We start from the raw sequence: 19,873 nt of genomic DNA on the forward strand, positions 1-19,873 counted from the left end.
AGTTTCTTATTATGTTGTTCTCACGAGCGCAACTTTTTACGAACATATAGCAAATTCAGTAATTTAGAAGAAATATTTATAGTGACGATTCAGAAGCGCTTAGTTTAAGCCTGAAGGTTATTTGACTTTGACTTGACTTTAAAGAAAGATTTAATAATTTAATTCTCGGATTAGTTACCCTAAATTTAATAAATTTGCATATTACTTATAATGTCATCACCAAAATTCTTTTTTCAGATTAGGCTGTTGCGAAAATGAGACCATTTCCGCTTCAGGACCTAACAAGCAAGGATGTCCTGAAACAGGTATGTAAACGTCTATTACTTAAACAAGAACATAATATTATATTCAACAACGATTGAATCTGTACAGACAATATGTACACAAAAACCCAACTAATTATATACTCTATAACCAAGCTATCAATTGGTGAAAACGACATGAAAATTGGTGTAATAGTTTTTGAATTTATCGCTAACAGTTTTATAATAAAATGTAGTGATAAATAATACTTTATTTTGTTCTAGAAGTAACAACGACAGAAGGTACTACAGAGTATTCAGAGATTTCCACCACATCGACAGGTATTTATTATCTTTATGAGTTAATACCTACAGATAAAAGATTACTGGTAGCTTTTATGAGCAAAAAGTGACGAGACGAGTTTAGCGCCTCTTAGAATTCTTGATTGAACTCGATATTCTGACTACGCAATATACCTCTTCACTTTGACACATAAATAACGGTACAAGAATTTTATGATTGTTTTGACCCCTCCCCCGTCATAGCTGGTCATATTTGTAAGACCCTCCCTTACTTAGTGTGATGTTAGATATTTCGCAATTATACATTTAATTTAAATAATACTATGATTTATAAACGTTATTGTTATGTAACATACTCATAACATATTACTTTTTTCAGAAACCCTTACAACAGACAGTTCGACAAGCTTCACAGGTATGTTAATATTTGAATTTTGTAACAAACTCCAACGCTGTTCTGTCAATAGAAAAAAACCGGTTGGTATGTATTCTATGTAGGTATTCGGGAATAATGTAGTCTAAAGGCATCAGGCAAGGAGTAAAATGAAATAACGGCATATGACATATTATAAAATGCTAAGGATTAATGTCGTATTTGTGTAAAGAGCTATTATATTATTCTACCTACTAAGCTAGAGGTCCCGGGTTCGAATCCCGGTAGGTGCAAGCATTTATATGATGAATATAGATGTTTGTTTCCGAGTCATGGATGTTTAAATGTATTTATGTATGTTTAAGTAAGTATATTGTATTAAATATATCGTTGTCTTGTAACCCATAACACAGGCTATATATGCTTAACTTGGTGCAAGATAATTTGTGTAAAAAGTGTGTCAATATTATTATATTATCGCTTTATAAATGCAAATTTTTTAAAGTTCTAAAATGGATATAGTATGTTATCCTTAAGAGATATGTATATGCCATGGCAGACTTTTGTGTAGACGCACTTATATATAAGATACACAGTTTCACCAAAAAATATTTTGTTATATCTCAAAGGGTTTACACAGCGTTTTCGTTGAAAGCCCCTAAACGGTTTATTTTTTCCGACAGCTCCACAAAGTATCGTTAATGATTGTAAAAATGTATGCAACAACTTAACATACTTCACCACCAAGAAAATCGGTGCAGTAGTTATGAGTTTATCGCGAACAGACAGACAGACAGATGCGGCGAAGGACTTTGTTTCATAATATGTAATAATAAAATACTAATTAGTAATTAAAGTGAAACTTTTATTATTTCGCCTAATATTTTTCGTCCATCTGTCGCATGTCGTATAACAGCCGCGAAGTAAGAGTGAATTTCAATTTCATATACTGTTTTCCAGTCACGTTGCCTGAGTGGCTTACGGCGCCGCTGGTTCCCTAGAGGGAGAGTAGGTTCGAACCCTCCCTCTCGGGAACTGACAATTGTTTTTTTTTTTTTTTACTTTATAATTTTTAAGGATAAGTAAAACATATTATATATAATTTGTTGGTGTCATTTCTAATATACTAGAAACTATCAAAATCTAAACTTCGGAAATATATTATGGTGCTCTGAGAAGAAGCGGCGCAAGAAACTCTCCCAGCATTCTTCTTTTTTGCGCTCTTTTTAATAAAATATGTAACAATATTGTACTGTAATTGTTATTGCTATAAAATAAATAAAACATTTAATTTTTTTATAGATAATGCCTGAACACTGGCAGGTACTTTATTATAAAAGTGTATTCATTTACCCTTATATATGTATTTTATACATATGTATTTCTAATGTTATTATATGTTATTTTGTGAAAAATGTTTCACTTGCATTATGGTTTCCTCCTCCTCCTCCTCGCGTCGGTTTCCTCAGTGCTGAGGGTCGTGATCATCTCGACAGAGTACTTTGTTGCGTATTATTTGCCGCCATCTGCCCAAAAAAGTTTAACTTTAAAGTTTATTCTATATCACCTTCAATTATTTTTTATATTATTTCCTTAGACCTAGAAGCCGAGACTACAACAGTGGTCTACACCGAAAGTACAACAGGTATTTAAAAATATTTTTATGTATAATACAGTTTTATAAGATTTCACAGAACTTATATTCTTGAAACTAATATAATATATAAAAATACGAAAGAAATAAAGTTAATTACCACAAAAATTTACTATAAGAATTAAGTCATCGTCAAAACACGCATTCAACTCTCAAAAATGCATTTTATTTGTATAATAATTTTAAAATGTTAATTAAATTTTAAAATTATTTTTCTACCTAGCCTACCAGTTATAGGCTCCTTTGTACTGGATGCAGGTTAGATTATGGGTACCACAACGGCGCGTATTCCTGCCGTGAAGCAGTAATGTGTAAAAATTACTGTTTCGGTCTGAAGGGTGCCGTAACTAGTGAAATTACTGGGTAAATGAGTCTTCACATCTTATGTCTCAAGGTGACTAGCGAAATTATAGTGCCGCTCAGATTTTTTGCGTTTCTCAAGAATCCTGAGCGGCTCTGCATTGTAATGGACAGGGCGTATCAATTACTATCAGCTGAACGAATAAGACTAAGGCTAAAACGGGACGTTACATAGCCAAGCGTGACAAGTCAGTCTAATTAAATATCCATAAATAATATGATCAGCGCGCCTAAAGAAGTTTCACTACAAGAAAAGACTTAAATATTTTTTATAGAAGTTTGTCCTCCACAAACGAGCATTCCTAATGTTAAGTAATCACCGCCGCCCACATTCTCTTGCAACACCAGAGGAATAACAGGAGCGTTTCTGGCCTTTAAGGAAGGTGAACGCGCTATTTTGAAGGTACCCATTCCACAGCTTTGTTGTACGTGGATGAAAGTTCCTTAAAACCGCACTGTGGAGGAACGCCACATATCCAGATAGTAGGGATGATATTATAATTTGTGGCGTGTCGTGCGAAACTGGAATTTGGCGGTAGGAATCAGATGAAACAGCCCTCCAGAACAGTCTCCGTGATAAATGCGGTAAAAGCGAGGTCGCAACGCAACGATAAGGGATTTAAATCAACAAAACACAGAATTATAATTCTTCAATCTTCATATTATATTCGCTTACAATCTCATATTAACATACGTGAATGTATTAAAATTATAATTAAATCAAAGTCTCATCAATCCGCTATTTCATTCTAATGATTTTTAATTTCTCCCTCAGATGTTACGACAGACGACTGTACCGCTTCTGAATATGGATGTTGCCTTGATAACATCACTGAAGCTTCAGGACCTAACGGCCAGGGATGTCCATGCAGTATATCTGAATTTGGCTGTTGTCCTGATAATGTCACAGCAGGTAATACATCACTTCATCATCATTATTTTTTGTTTTAATGGAAAAGGAGAACAAACGAGCGTACGGGCCACCTGGTGTTAAGTGATCACCGCCGCCCACATTCTCTTGCAACACCAGAGGAATCACAGGAGCGTTGCCCGCCTTTAAGGAAGGTGTACGCGCTTTTTTTGAAGGATTTTTCGTCCCGGAAACACCGCATAGGGAAGTTCATTCCATAGCTTTGTAGAACGTGGAAGAAAGATCCTTGAAAACCGCACTGTGGAGGACAGCCACACAACCAGATGGTGGGGATGATATCCTAACTTGTGCCGTGTCGTGGGAAGGTGAAATTCGGCGGCAGGAATAAGGTGAAATAGCTCTTCGAAACACTCCCCACGATAAATACGGTAGATGACACACAATGAAACGATGTCTCTACGCAACGCCAAGTGATCCAGCAGTTCACAGAGCACTGGGTCCCCTATTATATAGTCTATACCATAATGATAGACTCACCAAAACAATAAGTATATTGTTAACTCCATAAAGAATAGATCAAAACACAACTATGTAATTTTCGCCTGTCCCTTGCAAACCGACCATTTGTGACACCGTAGACTTAAAAGTGGTAACCGTAGTATTGCAAATATAACAATCCAAGGAAGCCAGATAGACTGGCGCCGTAACGCGTTACGTTACAGCGAAAGTTATCACTTCAACAATGATGATAGTAGTTATTTCAAATTTAATATTAATTTTAGCTATAGGTCCAAATCTAAAAGGCTGTGGATGCATCACGTCTAAGTTTGGATGTTGTTTGGACGGTGACACTCCTGCGCATGGACCGGACCTGGAGGGCTGTTGTGCGCAGTCTCCGTTTGGATGTTGCCCCGACAACTACAAGGCAGCTGAAGGACCACATCTTGAAGGTTTGAACTTGGCATAAAGGCATAATAGGCATTTATTTTCTCAAATTTTATTCCTTTAGAATTCTTTTTGTTATCTTCTCTTATTTGAGAGAAAAGAAGCGGCGCAAGAATTATCCCAGCATTCTTTTTTGTGCTCTCTTATTAAAATATGCAATTTTTGATGAATACATCGTACAGATGTTATACAGCGTAAAGATCTCGGTTGGCAGGTAAGGTGCATATGAAGTTGGCAACGTTACCTCTCTGTATGGTCAATCTTATCCTGTGACAGAGGTACGTACCAGACCTTGGGTCACCTGTCAAATCGGTTAAACGCTTGAATACCTCTGCTATGAGTTTTTGTACCGATGAAGCCCAAGGACCCATCGTCTCCACCCCAAAGGTAACAAATATGTATCCATCACCGTGTAATGCATATTTCCTCCGCCTTTGATTTTCGGAATAGATAAATAACAGAATAACTTATTTTTGAACTTGATATTTCGTTAAAGATTCAGGGAACTGTTGGATGATATGTACATTACACTTTTTTCAAGGCCGTCAAAGGTTTTTCTTAATATATTTATATGGAACTTATTGAAAGAACTATCAGATACTACCAACATCAGAAAGATGTAGAGGACATTTTTATTTTACATTTTGGTTCCCTTATTTCAAATTATATGTATGTATAAAGTCTTGTTTTTTGTTCAAAAAGTTTTTTTTCTAAAATGATACTTATACGTGACGCCTCAAGGGTTCAGAAAACACCAGTATAGTCCGCGAATAATTTATTACCATCCAATTGTCAGTAAAACTACTTGGGAGACATTTATACACATCACCAATAATTAAATTATTATCACACTCAATTTTCTACAATAATGTTCAATCACTGAATGTATAAATAAAGTACGACTCAATATTACACCCCTAAGTAGCAAATAATGTTAAACAATGTTGTTTCAACAAACAAAAAATAATAAACAAGGAAATTAGGTTGTTTATGTAAGAGCAAATTAAGTTATACTCGACCTTAATGTGCAAGACATAAGGTCGAGATTGTCTCACGCCGGTAAGTAACTCTTTCGTAACATAAAACTAAATTTCAGGATGCAGTTGCCAGACCGCCCACTTTGGCTGCTGTCCGGACAACGTCACCATCGCACGAGGTCCCAATAACGAGGGTTGTGGATGTCATTACACCGAGTATGGATGCTGTCCTGATAGGTAATTTGTTTCTAAAATAAATTTCTTAAGGACTCTATAGGAGATCAAATGAAATACGTTATAATTTTTAAAACTTTAAACAAAAATTTGGTTGTATGATGTAGCTCTCTCTTTGTCTAGTATTTAGAATAGTATGAAATAATATTATTTTTACTAACCCAATGAAGCAGGTTTTTTATATTTACAGTATTTTTAATGTGTAAATTCTTAATGTGTTCATATTTTAATTTATTCTGGCGAGCTAGATCCATAGTGGATAATTATTTTGAATTAAAATTTACGTCATTGTATAGTCTAATAAATTTTTCAGACTCTAAAGATGATTGACAAAATTATTGGGGATTTGTTTATTTTTCAAATAAACAAATCCCAAATAATTTTTAAACAAATAACTAAATAAAATAAAAGGTCGCTCGATGTTCAGTGAAGTCAGTCTCATTTATATAAAATGAAATTGTGTTTTTTTTAATGAAAATAAGGGACGAGTACGTTCAGCTGATGGTAATACGCCCTGCCAATTACAATGCAGTGCCGCTGAGGATTCTTGAAAAACCACAAAAAATCTGAGCGGCAATACAACTGCGCTCGTCATCTTGAGACATAAGATGTTAAGTCTCATTTGCCCAGTAATTTCACTAGCTACGGCACCCTTCAGACCGCAACACAGTAATGTTTACACATTACTACTTCACGGCAGAAATAGGCGCCGTTGTGGTACTCATTATCTAGCCGGAATCCTGTGTAAAGGAGCCTCCCACTGGTAGATTAGACTAGTAATTATTTTTGTCCTATGTATCCTCTCAAATGCTTGGAAGTGGGCCTTTTACTGTATTTTAAAATGCTTTCATGTTATTTTCTAACTTACAGTATGCCATACATCTGCATTAAAACGTACACAAAAGTTAGCATACCTACGTCATACTTTGTAATTGTACTTTGTGAGAATAATCTATTTTCCTACCCCCTTATTCATAATGGTCCGCTAACTTTAAACAGCCGCTAAGGAGTGTTTTTTCTTATTCTGACTTAGGTCAAAAGAAGAAGACAGAGTGAGAATTAGCAATGCTTGAAGTTAGCAGACTATTATGAATAAGGGGGCTAATCTATATCTAAGCTATTACGTAAATTTTTCCGTGATACATACCTATAATTGTATAGGTATGTGTCATCGGAGACCTTTCCGCTCAATAACCCTATCTTAATTTGAATACAAAAAATATATTGGTACTTTCAATTTGTATCATTATGAGTTATGACGTTTGGTTCTTTTATTTTTAGCCATCTTTGCGAGATTTTTACAAAATTGTTCCTTCAGAAAAGTAGAATAGCACGAGGAATAAATCATTTTAATGATTTTTGCTTCGTTAGGCCAAAGAAGTATAACTTCTTGCGTGCATACATAAGTACACACACCCTTTTTTTTTCGTTTACCAGACATACAGCAGCGACTGGATATAACTATGAAGGCTGTGGCTGCCACACGTATCAATTCGGGTGCTGTCCTGACGGTGTGACGATATCCAGTGGCCCCGGTCTCGCGGGCTGTCTCTGCCAGCATTCTCCATTCAAATGTTGTGGTGATGAAGTCACAGCGGCTACTGGACCGGATGGAGCAGGATGTAACTGCGCGAACAGTAAATATGGCTGTTGTCCTGATGGAACTACTGCTGCAGCAGGGCCGAAATTCCTGAACTGTACAAATATACCGATAAATAGACAAGGTAATGCTACAAATGTAAGAAGGGTGTTGAGTAGAGAGTTTGCTTTATTGTGTGTCTTCTACCGCATTTATATATAAGCACAATAGTATAGTCAGGCCATAAGGCTTGGTACAATAAAATAATTCAACCAACTTATATACACATTCAATTCACACAAAATATTACCTTAATCTTAAATACAAAAATAAAAGAAAAAACATAAGTTTTTTCTATGGGAGAGGAGGACAAGTGCGTCACTTGTTGTTTTTTTATCACCGCGAGCCATTCCTGTTGTAACAAGAGAAGAATCACAGGAGCGTTGCCAGCCCTTTACTTAACTTTACACGCTTTTTCTTAAGGTACCCATGTCGTATCGTTTCGAAAACAGCGCACAAGGAAGGTCAATCCACAGATCTTACAAAACCGCACTGCGGAAGAACGCTTTACGCTACACATCCAGATAGTGGGGATGATATCTTAATATTCTATTTCTATCTCGCTGTATATCCGTTAGAGATTTTCTTCTCTCTTGCATTACATAGATTTTTCTATGAGTTAAATTTGATAAAATAACCAACGCAAGAGAAAAATAGTTGTTTTGTTTATAATATTACTTGTATAATATAAGGAGACTTATTTTTTCAAATTATTACAGAGGCTTGTAGTCTGCCGAAGGACAGCGGCGAGTATAACACTAACGTCATAGACCGTGCAGTCGTCACAACTAAGAAGTGGTACTACGACATGACGTACGGTGGATGCGCACCTTTCTGGTACTTGGGCTTCAAGGGCAATGCCAACAGGTTCTCAACACAAGAAGAGTGTCAAGATGTCTGCGTTCATCCAGCGCCTAGAGGTAAAAGGAAAAGGGTATATTATGCATAGTTCTTAAATAAGAGTCAATTTTATTTGTCCTTTGAAGTAGTGCAAAAAGAAAGTTGGAAAATTTTAATATTTATTAATATTTGTCGTCTCCAATCCGGGGTATAAACAGGAACACCCCTTTGTTGCATTGGTTCATCATCAGCCGGAAGACGTCCACTGCTGGACAAAGGCCTCCACCAAATAGTCATCCAACGTATTCCGGCGATCTTAATCAGATCGTCGGTCCATCTTGTATGGGGATCCATCCATGGGTTGGTGTGTACTTTGACGGCAAGTGAGATTTCTTCTTTTTAGTTCTCCAGACTTCTTCCTTATACTTTGGTAGGGGCCTCTCCGCACTACTACTACGAATCTACGCACGCATGTAGAAGTCCCAAAACGGTTGTGGAGGTACCACTAACCGGCTCCTTGAGCAAATCGAATTGACTACAGATTCCTCGTTGCAGCTGATCTCCATGATAAGGATTCTTGGTGATCTCAACGCACACCACATTGGATTGTACGGCTCATCATCACACGATCAAATTTGAATGTCATTGAAACCGATATATATTTTGTTCATAGACGCGTGTAAATTGCCGTCATCAAAAGGCTCGTGCACAGGATATAATGTGAAATGGTACTACGATTCTAACCAAGAACGATGCGCCAAGTTTATCTACGGCGGCTGCCTCGGCAATGATAACAGATTCGACTCCGAGGAACTATGTCAAGCCAGTTGTAGGCCTGAGAAGACTGAAGGTTTGTGTCGATATTAATTATTTTACTAGTCACGCGTCCGTTCTGAGAGTTCTTACAGAGCGTCGTGGTATTTCCGACAAATATAATATTTCAATTAATAAAATTAAATATTATATTGATACCAGTGGGAGGCTCCTTTTGCACAGGATGCCGGCTAGATTATGGGTACCAAAACGGTGCCTATTTCTGCCGTGAAGCAGTAATGTGTAATCATTACTGTGTTTCGGTCAGAAGGGCGCCGTAGCTAGTGAAATTACTGGGCAAATAAGATTTAACATCTTATGTGTCAAGGTGACTTGTAAATGTTTCTGGCAAATAAAGAACTTTGACTTCGAATTAAATATTTAAGGCATGTAAATAGTTTAAGAAGTTCATTAATATTTCTAGAGCAATGCAAACAGCCAATTGAACAAGGAAGCTGCGCTGGCTCCTATCTCCGTTGGGGCTTCAACCCGGAGACGCGAAAATGCAGTCAGTTCATCTGGGGCGGGTGCGAGGGTAACGCAAACAGGTTTAATTCTGAAGCTGCCTGTATGATGCAATGCAATGCGCCTGGAGTACCTCAAGGTATGTATCAATGAAATCAGTATAATATAGTTTTAATCTTATTTGTCATAGGGAAATGGGCGTTCAATAAAATGCATCCTCCCTCAAGTTTGTACGATTTGTGAGACATTCATTTACCAGTGGAAGGCTCCTTTGCACAGGATGCCGGCTAGATTATGGGTACCACAACGGCGCCTATTTCTGCCGTAAAGCAGTAATGTGAAAGCATCACTGCGTTTCAGTCTGAAGGGCGCCGTAGCTAGTGAAATTACTGGGCAAATGAGACTTAACATCTTATGTCTCAATGTGATGAGCGCAATTGTAGTGCCGCTCAGAATTTTTGAGTTTTCAAGAATCCTGGGCGGCACTGCATTGTAATGGGCAGGACGTATCAATAACCATCAGCTGTACGTCCTGCTCGTCCCTTATATTATTTAAAAAAAATGTAAGAAAACGCATGATTTGATAGCAATTCCGAAAGCTTTATGAGAGGAATTCGCATGTATGAATGAACAGGGCATAGAAAGTTAACACCTAGAAAGTAGAACCTCGTTAAGTCGAACCTCGATTAGTTGAAAATTTCCAAATCTCGAAAAAATGTTTTTTTCCCTTCCCTTCAAACACCAAAACTTCCGTTACTCAAAATCTCAACCCTTTCTCTATTAGTAGAATAATCAGTGAGTCCCTCCAAGCCATTTTAGTACAAATCTTATCTCCATAAATTGAAAAAGTTTATTTTACCTCTGTATCTCGAGCATAGCAATGTTTTATTTTACAACCTTTTCAACTCTATTATTTGAGAACTCTATTATTTATTACCTCTGTAGTTCGAAGAAAAATATGTTACCGACCTTAAGAATTTGCCGATAGTATCCAATTTAGAATTACCACGAATTAATATACTTTAACATGCGTTTGCTTTCTTGGTGTCAGGTGTTTGATTTTATTATTTTTGTTTAATATTATAATTTCTGGGAAGAGGTGAGACAGTTGCTCATGGGCATCCGCAACACCAGGGATCAAGAAATGCGTTGCCGGCCTTTAAGTTGGGAGTATGTTCCGAGTTTGAAAGTTCTTAAGTCATATCGGTTCGGGAAAACAGCAAGTAACTGATTCCAAGTTGTCATGCGAGGTAAGATGTTTCTCGCAAAATCATCTGAACAACTCATTTGACTACTACCCGTGAAATATGCGGTCAAAAGTTGAAGAGAGAGCCCACATCTCTACGAAACGGCAAAAATCAAGCTGATCGGAGATTACTTTATCGATTAATTGATATTTAACTAATTTCTTTACAACTTTCTTGACTTGGATTTTCATTGTTGTTTTTTATCATATTATGCACTTTATTAACATCGTAGTTATGAAGTAGTTTAGAATTTAGACAATCATATAATATACTATTTTCTTTTTTTTTAATATTCTCGCATGTTGTGTTTTCTACTTCTTATCTTTATTATCTAACATTTTTCTTTCTTGTTCCTTCAGGTGATGGTTTTATTTTTATTAATATTTACTTTATGCACTTGTGATTGGGTAGTGACTATCTCAATATTTTAATGCCAGTTTTTATTACGATTGGTAACAAAAAATATAAATTTTCTACAAGATATACAATTAAAGATGTAAATGTAAAAATCTTATTCGGTTTGTTTCGGTACAGTTCTTTGATCTTATTATTAACTTAGTCAAATGTTTTGAGTTTTCTTTTGTGTTAATTCCGCCAATATTTGTCTTTAAACTATTCGACACGTATTTCGCCTCTACACGAGGCATCCTTAGGAGATGTTAACTCGCCAAACTCTGGCACGAGACGAGGCGAATATTGGCGGAATTTACACTAAAGAAAACTCAAATCATTTGGATAATTATGGATTTCAACAAAGTAACGCCTACTTCAATAAATTTTATTAACTTTATTTTATGAAATCTGATATAGTATGACTTTAACAAGACTTTGTTGTAATATTAATGACAAAAGCCTCAAGTATTCGTGATGATATTTTCATAGACACTCGTAGAACCTGAACAAATCTTTTTTTTTATATTGGTATTGTCACTTATCAATCACTGCATCTCTTCACTAACTGCACAGCACGATGCAAGTTGCCAGGACCAGTTGTCGGGACCAGCACGGGGAAGTATCCCATGTGGTTGTTCAAGCAAACAGAGAACAGATGTGTACCGTTCTATTACACTGGTGATGGTGGGAATGACAACATGTTTGAAAGTGAACAGGACTGCGTAGAAGCATGTCCTAGTGCCTATGGTAATTGCTTTCCTTATAATCATTTTGTATTATAAAGTCAATCGAAATGCTTTATAATGTAATCAGGAATCTTCGAAACTGCTTTTTATTTCTTCGCATATATTTTAGACTAATTCTTATTCATCAAAGGATCTATAATTTATATTAACTCTCTATTCTACTTTTCATGTGATTATTTTATTATATTTTGCATGTCGTGCCTCTTGATTAAAGATTATAGGGGCCTCCTATAGCTGGGAATCCAAGAGTTGGATTCTTGTAAGTTATTGGGAGAATTTTCACACGCATCCGATCCGTACCCGTAAAAATACGGTCCGGTGTAGTCTTAGAACTATTTCTAATATTTGAGGGAAAGAAATCGGATGATGAAGCCGGATCTAGTGCGTATAATAGTTCTACGAATACTTCTGACCGTTTCACGGATACGGAACGTATTCGGATCGGACGTAGTGCGAAAGCGCTCTAACTCAAAACCCGGCACCAATTATCATCATAATCTCACAACATTACAAACAATATAATCTACTACAAGGATTGCGCTTTAGCGATTCTTAGGAAAATTTTCCCTCAGCTGAAGAAAATTGCAGATCACTCGAATGTTGTAAGAATTTTAGGTATTTACTTCAAACTTTCATATTCATTCATATATATAAGCAGGAAACGGTATTATAATTTAGATGGTGTTATAATAAATCTTTATAACTACATTTTGTACGTATTTGTTTGTTTTTATACAGTTCCAGATGTATGCACCTTGCCAGCCCACCCAGGTGACTGCGACCGCTATGAAACACGATGGTTCTTCGATACGAAGCTGACAAGGTAAATATATTTATCCTTCGTGTTCAAAAGACACAACCATTGAGGTAATGTTTGTATATCGGGCTACGTACTTTGCCACATCATCTCTGGACATTGCTGGAACGTGAAGTCCCCTCCCGTTCCCCTTTCACCCCCTCGCGATCGCCCTGTTTCGTTCACGACTGCAACACTCTGAATTCTTGGGTTTTACAAGAAATCTGCGCGGCATTTCATTGTTATGGGCAGGGTGCATCAATTGCCATCAGCTGAACGTCCAGCTCGTCTCATCTGGCACGAGACCTGTGCCAGATTGTGGCGAGACTGAGGATGCCTCGTGTAGAGGCGAAACACGTGTCGAATTGTTTAAAAACAAATATTGGCGGAATTAACACTAAAGAAAACTTAAATCATTTGTATAATTATGGATTTCCGCAAAGTAACGCCTACTTCAATAAATTTTCACCCCTAATTGTCATAAAAAGGGGCCTGAACTTTACCCAACGTGTGGGGAATATACTAGCGCATTCATTTCACCATACGATTCTTCATTGTCTTAGGTGTCGTCAATTCTACTACGGTGGGTGTGGAGGAAACGAGAACAACTTCGCAACAGAGGCCGAGTGTGAGAACAGATGCTCGGAGGAGGCAGCTGTCACCACCACAGTGCAGCCCACCAATCGCTATTGGAACGGTATGTTAAAATATGGCACTCAATATAAATAATAGCTGTGTTTGAAACTTATAAATCAAATTCAAATATTTTTATTCAAAATAGGGTATGATATCTCTTATTGACAGTCAAAAACCACCACCCATTCAAAAAAGAAGAATGGGCGCAAGAAACTCAGCGGGCTTCTTTTTTATACATAAAAAATTGGTTAGAATATAATATCGTACAATAAAATTTATTATTTACTAGCCTGGGGGTGCTTGCTCATTGCCAATATGTGGATTCATGTAGAAAGTCATTTATTTTATAGTAACCTTTACCACATAAACGTTTTTTAACATTTCGTAATACATTTGTTTTGAACATTATCTGGGATCTTGTTGTAAAAGCATAGATGTACAATGACCCATAAAAGACTTACTAACGAGCCGAGTAGTAGGCATATTAATTTGCGACGAGATTGAATATATAAGTACTTACTGACCTTAGTTTCTATGGTCTGTAGAAACATGATGAAACGGAAGAAGTTAGTAAAGATTACGAACCTAATTTTACGGAATTATCTAAATGATGAAACTGCAAACAAAATTTACTGTTTTTAGTTTTATTAGTGACAAAAAGTTACGATCTACATTAATTATAATATCTATATCGCACCTTTAATAATATATCATTTATATAAATATGATATTCATCATTAAAAATATCATTGTTATTGTTCTCTTCTTTTTAGTCTTTTTGCTCCATAATGGTGTAGACCTCTTGCTACTCTTCTCTTGAGCCACGAGCATTCAGTTCATTTCTGTTACACTTTTAATGTTATCTTTCCAACGCATTTGCTGTTGGTCGCTTCTCATCCCAAGTCTACATGCCACTCTAGAAGACTATCTAATATCTGAATATGATGTATTCAGAACACTAATTAATTAAAATTAACACTTTTTATAAGGTACGTGTCAGGTAAGGAATGTATCATAGAGGTCTTACTCATAGATGAAGAAATTAGTGACTTTTGGTTACTATGACTACAAAAAAAGTTATTACGTTGTCATGAGTATAATGCGCATTGGAAGCGTGCTGGGCCCATAACCTGTTATATGAGATAGAGCAGAGTATCAGCAGTAGACTATGAGCAAATCAGTGCATTCACCATTATTTAATATAAGAAAACAATTTTATAAATTAATTACAACTTTTTATTCTCATGACAACAATGATATTATATACAATAAAGAGGTAGATATCGCACTAGCGCGCGCAAAATGTTGTAGACAAATTCAGACAATTGTTGTAATTTCATTTAGTCGGCTAATAGCAGCGAGCTAAGCCGAACGTTTTCGTGGCGTGACAATTATAATCTAAAATGCCAACCTGTGTGTTAAGAAAATGTAAAAACTATGTTTGCAAGATATATAAGAGTGAGGGTATTTCATACCATACGAAATTATATAAAAGAACGTCGTATTTGTATTTTATCACGATTTTATTTCTTAATAGCTGACCCAGCAAACGTTGTATTGCCGATATTAAAATCGCGATACAAAAGTAACTGTTGATCGTAGATGGGTGAAAATTTGAAGTTGTATGTATTTTTTAATGTTGACTCATAATCAAACAAATTAAAAAAAAAATGTCACAAAAATTAAAAAAAAAATCGTGTGGACCACCCTTAACATTTAGGGGTATGAAAAATAGATGTTTGCCGATTCTCAGACCTACTCAATATACTCACAAAATTTCATGAGAATCGGTAAAGCCGTTTCGGAGAAGTACGGGAACGAACATTGTGACACGAGAATTTTATATATAAGATTTACAAATAAATCTCGAATTATTAACGTGGTGGTTCGAGCAAGATAGAGAATATGATCTCAACTGCAGCGCGACAAGGACAAATAGTATGTGTCATAGATTAATCAACCAGAAGTGAAATCGTAGGCAGAATACATAGTGGTTGTAACCGCTTTATTGCGGAACTTGAGTTTTCTTGTTAGTTCGTGAGCGTCTATCTTAAATAATATTATGATGATTATAATAAGTTCTGGCTTTCAAAGTCTTATAATAACGGTGGTATAGAATGAGATTAGTAATAGCAGGCTATTTGATATTTTATTAGTACTTAATCTTGGAATGTATGTAACGTACTTAGAGGTCTCCTCGCAAAATCGACAACGACATATTTGGAACGATACGATAATACTCCGAATATACCGCAACTACCCTGTCTGCTGCGGGATGATCAAGGTATTATATTTTAGGACAATTTAGGAAATTATGTTGTAGGGTAAGTAGCGGACGTAGACAGTAAGTGCTATCTGTTTGCGTAGGAGTTTTTTCAGTAAAACTGCCCTTTCGGTATATCCCATGCTAACTGCAGAAGAATCAATGGATCATTTTCTGTTTCTCCCATTATCTTATTGTAATAAAATCTCAACAAAAATACATTCATAAATAATATAATATACAAGAAATTATAATTGTAAACTTAAAACTTTTTGGGAGCCGTCGTTAGTAAAATTGTAAAAATGGAACCCTTACTGTTAATACATTTCGGTTTTGTTTTGATATGTCTGTATGTTTTTTATTATTTTATGAACAAATAATTTATATCATCAATATGGCTTTATATTTTAATCAACATTATTATTTTTTTAAATCAATAGCACCTAATTTACCTAATTTAAATGTAGTTTTACTACTTTATAACTTTTATTACATGAACTCATGAATTAGACATGACTCAGTAAAAAATCATATCTGGTGAATGATTCTGTGTTTTTATTATGCAAATACGGAGCAATTAGCAAATTAGACTTATCTCTTTTTCACTTGAGATAATTGCATTTACTATCCTTCTTTGACGTGTAATCGTAATGTAGTGTGCTATTGCAATGTTAAATTATTCATGTGTGCGTTTGTGTATCATTTACAAACACCGAATGTTGTCTAGGTAACCTATCTATACTTTTAAATATCATTGCATGACAACGTAATTACTTTTTTTGTAGTCATAGTAACCAAAAGTCACTAATTTCTTCTTCTATGAGAATGTGTCAGTCCCAAAAGAAGATCCAGTCGGCCACTAGCCAACATATCAGATTCATGACTTTACATTCTTCCAGATTATTGCGTGCCCGAAGCGGATCCAGGACCATGCACCCAGTTTGAGGAGATGTGGGCTTTCAGCGTGACGAGCGGCACTTGTAAAAGATTCCGCTTTGGAGGCTGTGGTGGTAACAACAACAGATTCCCCGACCTGAAAACGTGTTTGAGCATCTGCGCGCCAGACCAAGGTAAAAACCACCGAGTAGCAATATACTTCATATTCTAAACTAAATTTTATATTAATTTTCTCTGAGCACCGAGCAGAACTTAGTCAAGGACCCTTTCACTTGATCGCATCTGATAGGGAACAGTCCACGGACTGCTTTGTCTTTAGTGTTCCCAACTACAATCAGCCTTTCAAAGCTTTCATCTCTCTTCCTCAAGGGCAAGGACAAGTTTAGATATAGTAGCTTTAGCAAAATTTATGAACGATGTGGGACTCAACGGAACAACGGTGGGACACGAGTGGTCGCTGGTTCCAGTCCCGCATAATTCATTAAGTTTGGTTATAAATTTATTTGTTTCGTTTGTATTGTGTTGTAGAAGTGTGCCAACAGCCCATGCAAGCGGGCCCGTGTCAAGGATCCTTCATGAAATGGTTCTTCGACGCAGCTACCGGATCCTGCTCTCAGTTCACATACGGAGGATGCCAAGGAAATGACAATCGGTAACATTTTATTGAAGTGTACTTGTTTAGGCGCGTTATGAAAAAATGATGAGAGTGAAATTTTAAGATGCGCGCGCATCACTGTAACACAAAAGTAACAGGTTGAAGTTGGTTCCTGAAATTTCGTGACATTTGCGTCATTCGCTATTTTTTTTTTTTTTGGTGTCTTCGTCTTATTATTAAGACAGACAAAGGGTTCAAGCCCATACAGCCGTATTCATTATTTATTAATTAATTGTCACAGCCATCTTTGCAAGATTTTTACAGAATTATTCTTTCTAAAAACGTAGAATAGCACGAGGAATAAATTACTTTAATGATTTTTGCTTCGTTAGGCCAAAGAAGTAAAATACACACTTTATTAAAGGTCCACCATCACAGGGTACACATGTTCGTAAAATTATAAACAATGTCCAAAAATCGTATTCCTGCAATTTTAATGCACATAAACATTCAAACAATTTAATTCCATTCCCGACTCGTGGTCACACCTCTTTGTCACACCAGTGTGACTACGAGTAAGTTTTTTTCCTCGTTGTCATACCAAGGGTTTTCCTACAACCTGTTGGTAATTGATATAAGTGATATTTCTATTCTCATGATCTCGACTTTCTCGAATGTTTGGATAACGACTGATGATGAACGGAAAATGTTTTTTCCTCGTCTTCACACCACGGGTTTTATTACACCTTTTATATCTTAACGTTAGTGGTGTGATAAGTACAATCTGTCAAAATAGGCAAAGATGTATAACTTTTGTACATAGGTATATTACTTAACGTAGTATTTCCATAAAATGGCCTAAACATATATTATTAATCATTAATTAGTTTTTTTTGCGAATAATAACCAATTTATCTTTTTAACTTAACTCAATTTCAATTTTGTCTTTTTCCTTGGCCTTTTTTCAATGTCAATTTCCATGTCCTCCTTTAAGACGGTGAATAGTTTATAAACTGTCACATAATTTTTGTGAATTATTTTGTTAAGTCTGGAGTGCCAACTTTCACAAATATTATTTTGTTCTGTGTCTTTTCTGTTAAGGTTCCATTCTGTAATGAAACTTTCATGTTTGAGCCAGTACTTCTTCATGTACGTCAAAAAATCTTTTACTTTGCCAACCGAGGCACTCATATCTGCAATAGTTATAAATATACGCAATATGTTGTATTCAAATCTATATACAAGTCATAAAAGCTAGTTTTACAATAAACTAGACAATATCATGATCATAACTATCAGTTGGCTGTTCTCTCTGCTTTTGATGTCATCAATTGACATTCGAGTAAAAAGTTTATCGATCATCTCTGCAGGTTTGACTCTCGCGAGGACTGTGAGCGGCGTTGCAGATCTCAAGAACCCGAGCCTGTTAGAACTACCACCATATCGCCGGTAATTGTATTACGGATTAAACAAACCCTGTTCAATTTAACCCCCAAAAGTTTTTAAAACCGGTTAAAAACTTCTTTAATAAGGTATCAACCTACCACCGGTTAAATTATGAATGTAGTGGTAACATTCAACTATGAGTCCTATTCATATTATTACTATTTTTATGAGTGTTCATGTAAAATGTGTTATTTGTTAGGTGCCTTGATAAATAAATACTGGGTCTCGAAATTTCGAGCAATTATCATTTCCGACGTCACTTGGTAGGCAAAGCCGAATTGAGTTCTGGGTTGTAGATATGCCATCCCAAATTCTAGCGCTCTACAACGCGCAGGTCCGACGACACATGAAGCATTTTCTTTATCTCTGAGCATCCCGGTATCAGCTCGAATTATCTATCTGAACGCGTGAATTGTAAACTACTTCAATTATTGGGTTTCCAGGGGATACTGTAGAATAGAGAAATTTCTTCATTGTATCTTAGCTTAGTTGTGTTTTAGCTGCTTAACCTGATTCCAGCCACCGAATTTATCTTTCGCATGACGCGCCACAAACTTAGATATCATCCCAGCCATCAGGATGTGTGTCGCTGTTTCACAGTACGGTTTTCAGGGACATTACGATATGGGCACCTTCATAAAACACGCGTTACCCTTCCAAAAGTATCCTGTTTCTGTGATTCCTCTGGTGTTATGAGAGAGAAATGTTTACGGTGATGACTAAGCATCAGATGACCTTATATCATCTTCTTACGGATTTCCTTAACGTGTTTTTTCGCTAAGCAGGTACCAAAGATAATTTACGAAGAATGTCAGATCTCGCCTGAGCTCGAGGAGTGTCAGGGTTCAGCAACTACGGTGTGGTACTTGGATCCCTCACGGCGTTCCTGTGTTCCCCACGACAACGCAGAAAACGGCAAACTCTGCAGACTCACAGGAGTCTACTTATCAGAGGAGGAATGCGAGCGGTTTTGTGGAGCTTTCGAGGGCATTGGTAAGTCACCAGATCATAATATATCTATATATTTAAGAGATTTATGACTCTGATCGCATCACGATATATTGGACCACTGAATCTTTAGTAAGAGCATCTTTCGTCGAGCTGTGATCAGCTGAGGACAGATTGTTTTTTTCTGTTT

The 19,873-nt window shown here is 36.3% G+C and overlaps 1 protein-coding gene across 1 annotated transcript in view; it reads left to right on the plus strand.

The window, feature by feature from the left end:
• LOC126966096 (papilin-like) overlaps window positions 1-19,873 on the plus strand; it is a 29,041-nt gene that overhangs the window by 775 nt on the left and 8,393 nt on the right. The window contains exons 2-17 of the mRNA XM_050809971.1: window positions 238-305; window positions 528-584; window positions 925-960; window positions 2,516-2,563; window positions 3,708-3,845; window positions 4,586-4,753; window positions 5,845-5,962; window positions 7,397-7,683; window positions 8,318-8,518; window positions 9,112-9,288; window positions 9,676-9,855; window positions 12,841-12,925; window positions 13,462-13,595; window positions 16,697-16,867; window positions 17,223-17,346; window positions 18,660-18,738. Coding sequence (XP_050665928.1) covers window positions 238-305; window positions 528-584; window positions 925-960; window positions 2,516-2,563; window positions 3,708-3,845; window positions 4,586-4,753; window positions 5,845-5,962; window positions 7,397-7,683; window positions 8,318-8,518; window positions 9,112-9,288; window positions 9,676-9,855; window positions 12,841-12,925; window positions 13,462-13,595; window positions 16,697-16,867; window positions 17,223-17,346; window positions 18,660-18,738 — 2,071 coding nt within the window. The remainder of the gene's footprint in view (window positions 1-237; window positions 306-527; window positions 585-924; window positions 961-2,515; window positions 2,564-3,707; window positions 3,846-4,585; window positions 4,754-5,844; window positions 5,963-7,396; window positions 7,684-8,317; window positions 8,519-9,111; window positions 9,289-9,675; window positions 9,856-12,840; window positions 12,926-13,461; window positions 13,596-16,696; window positions 16,868-17,222; window positions 17,347-18,659; window positions 18,739-19,873) is intronic.

This window comes from Leptidea sinapis, chromosome 9 (genome assembly GCF_905404315.1).
Source record: "Leptidea sinapis chromosome 9, ilLepSina1.1, whole genome shotgun sequence".
Taxonomy (NCBI): Eukaryota; Metazoa; Arthropoda; class Insecta; order Lepidoptera; family Pieridae; genus Leptidea; species Leptidea sinapis.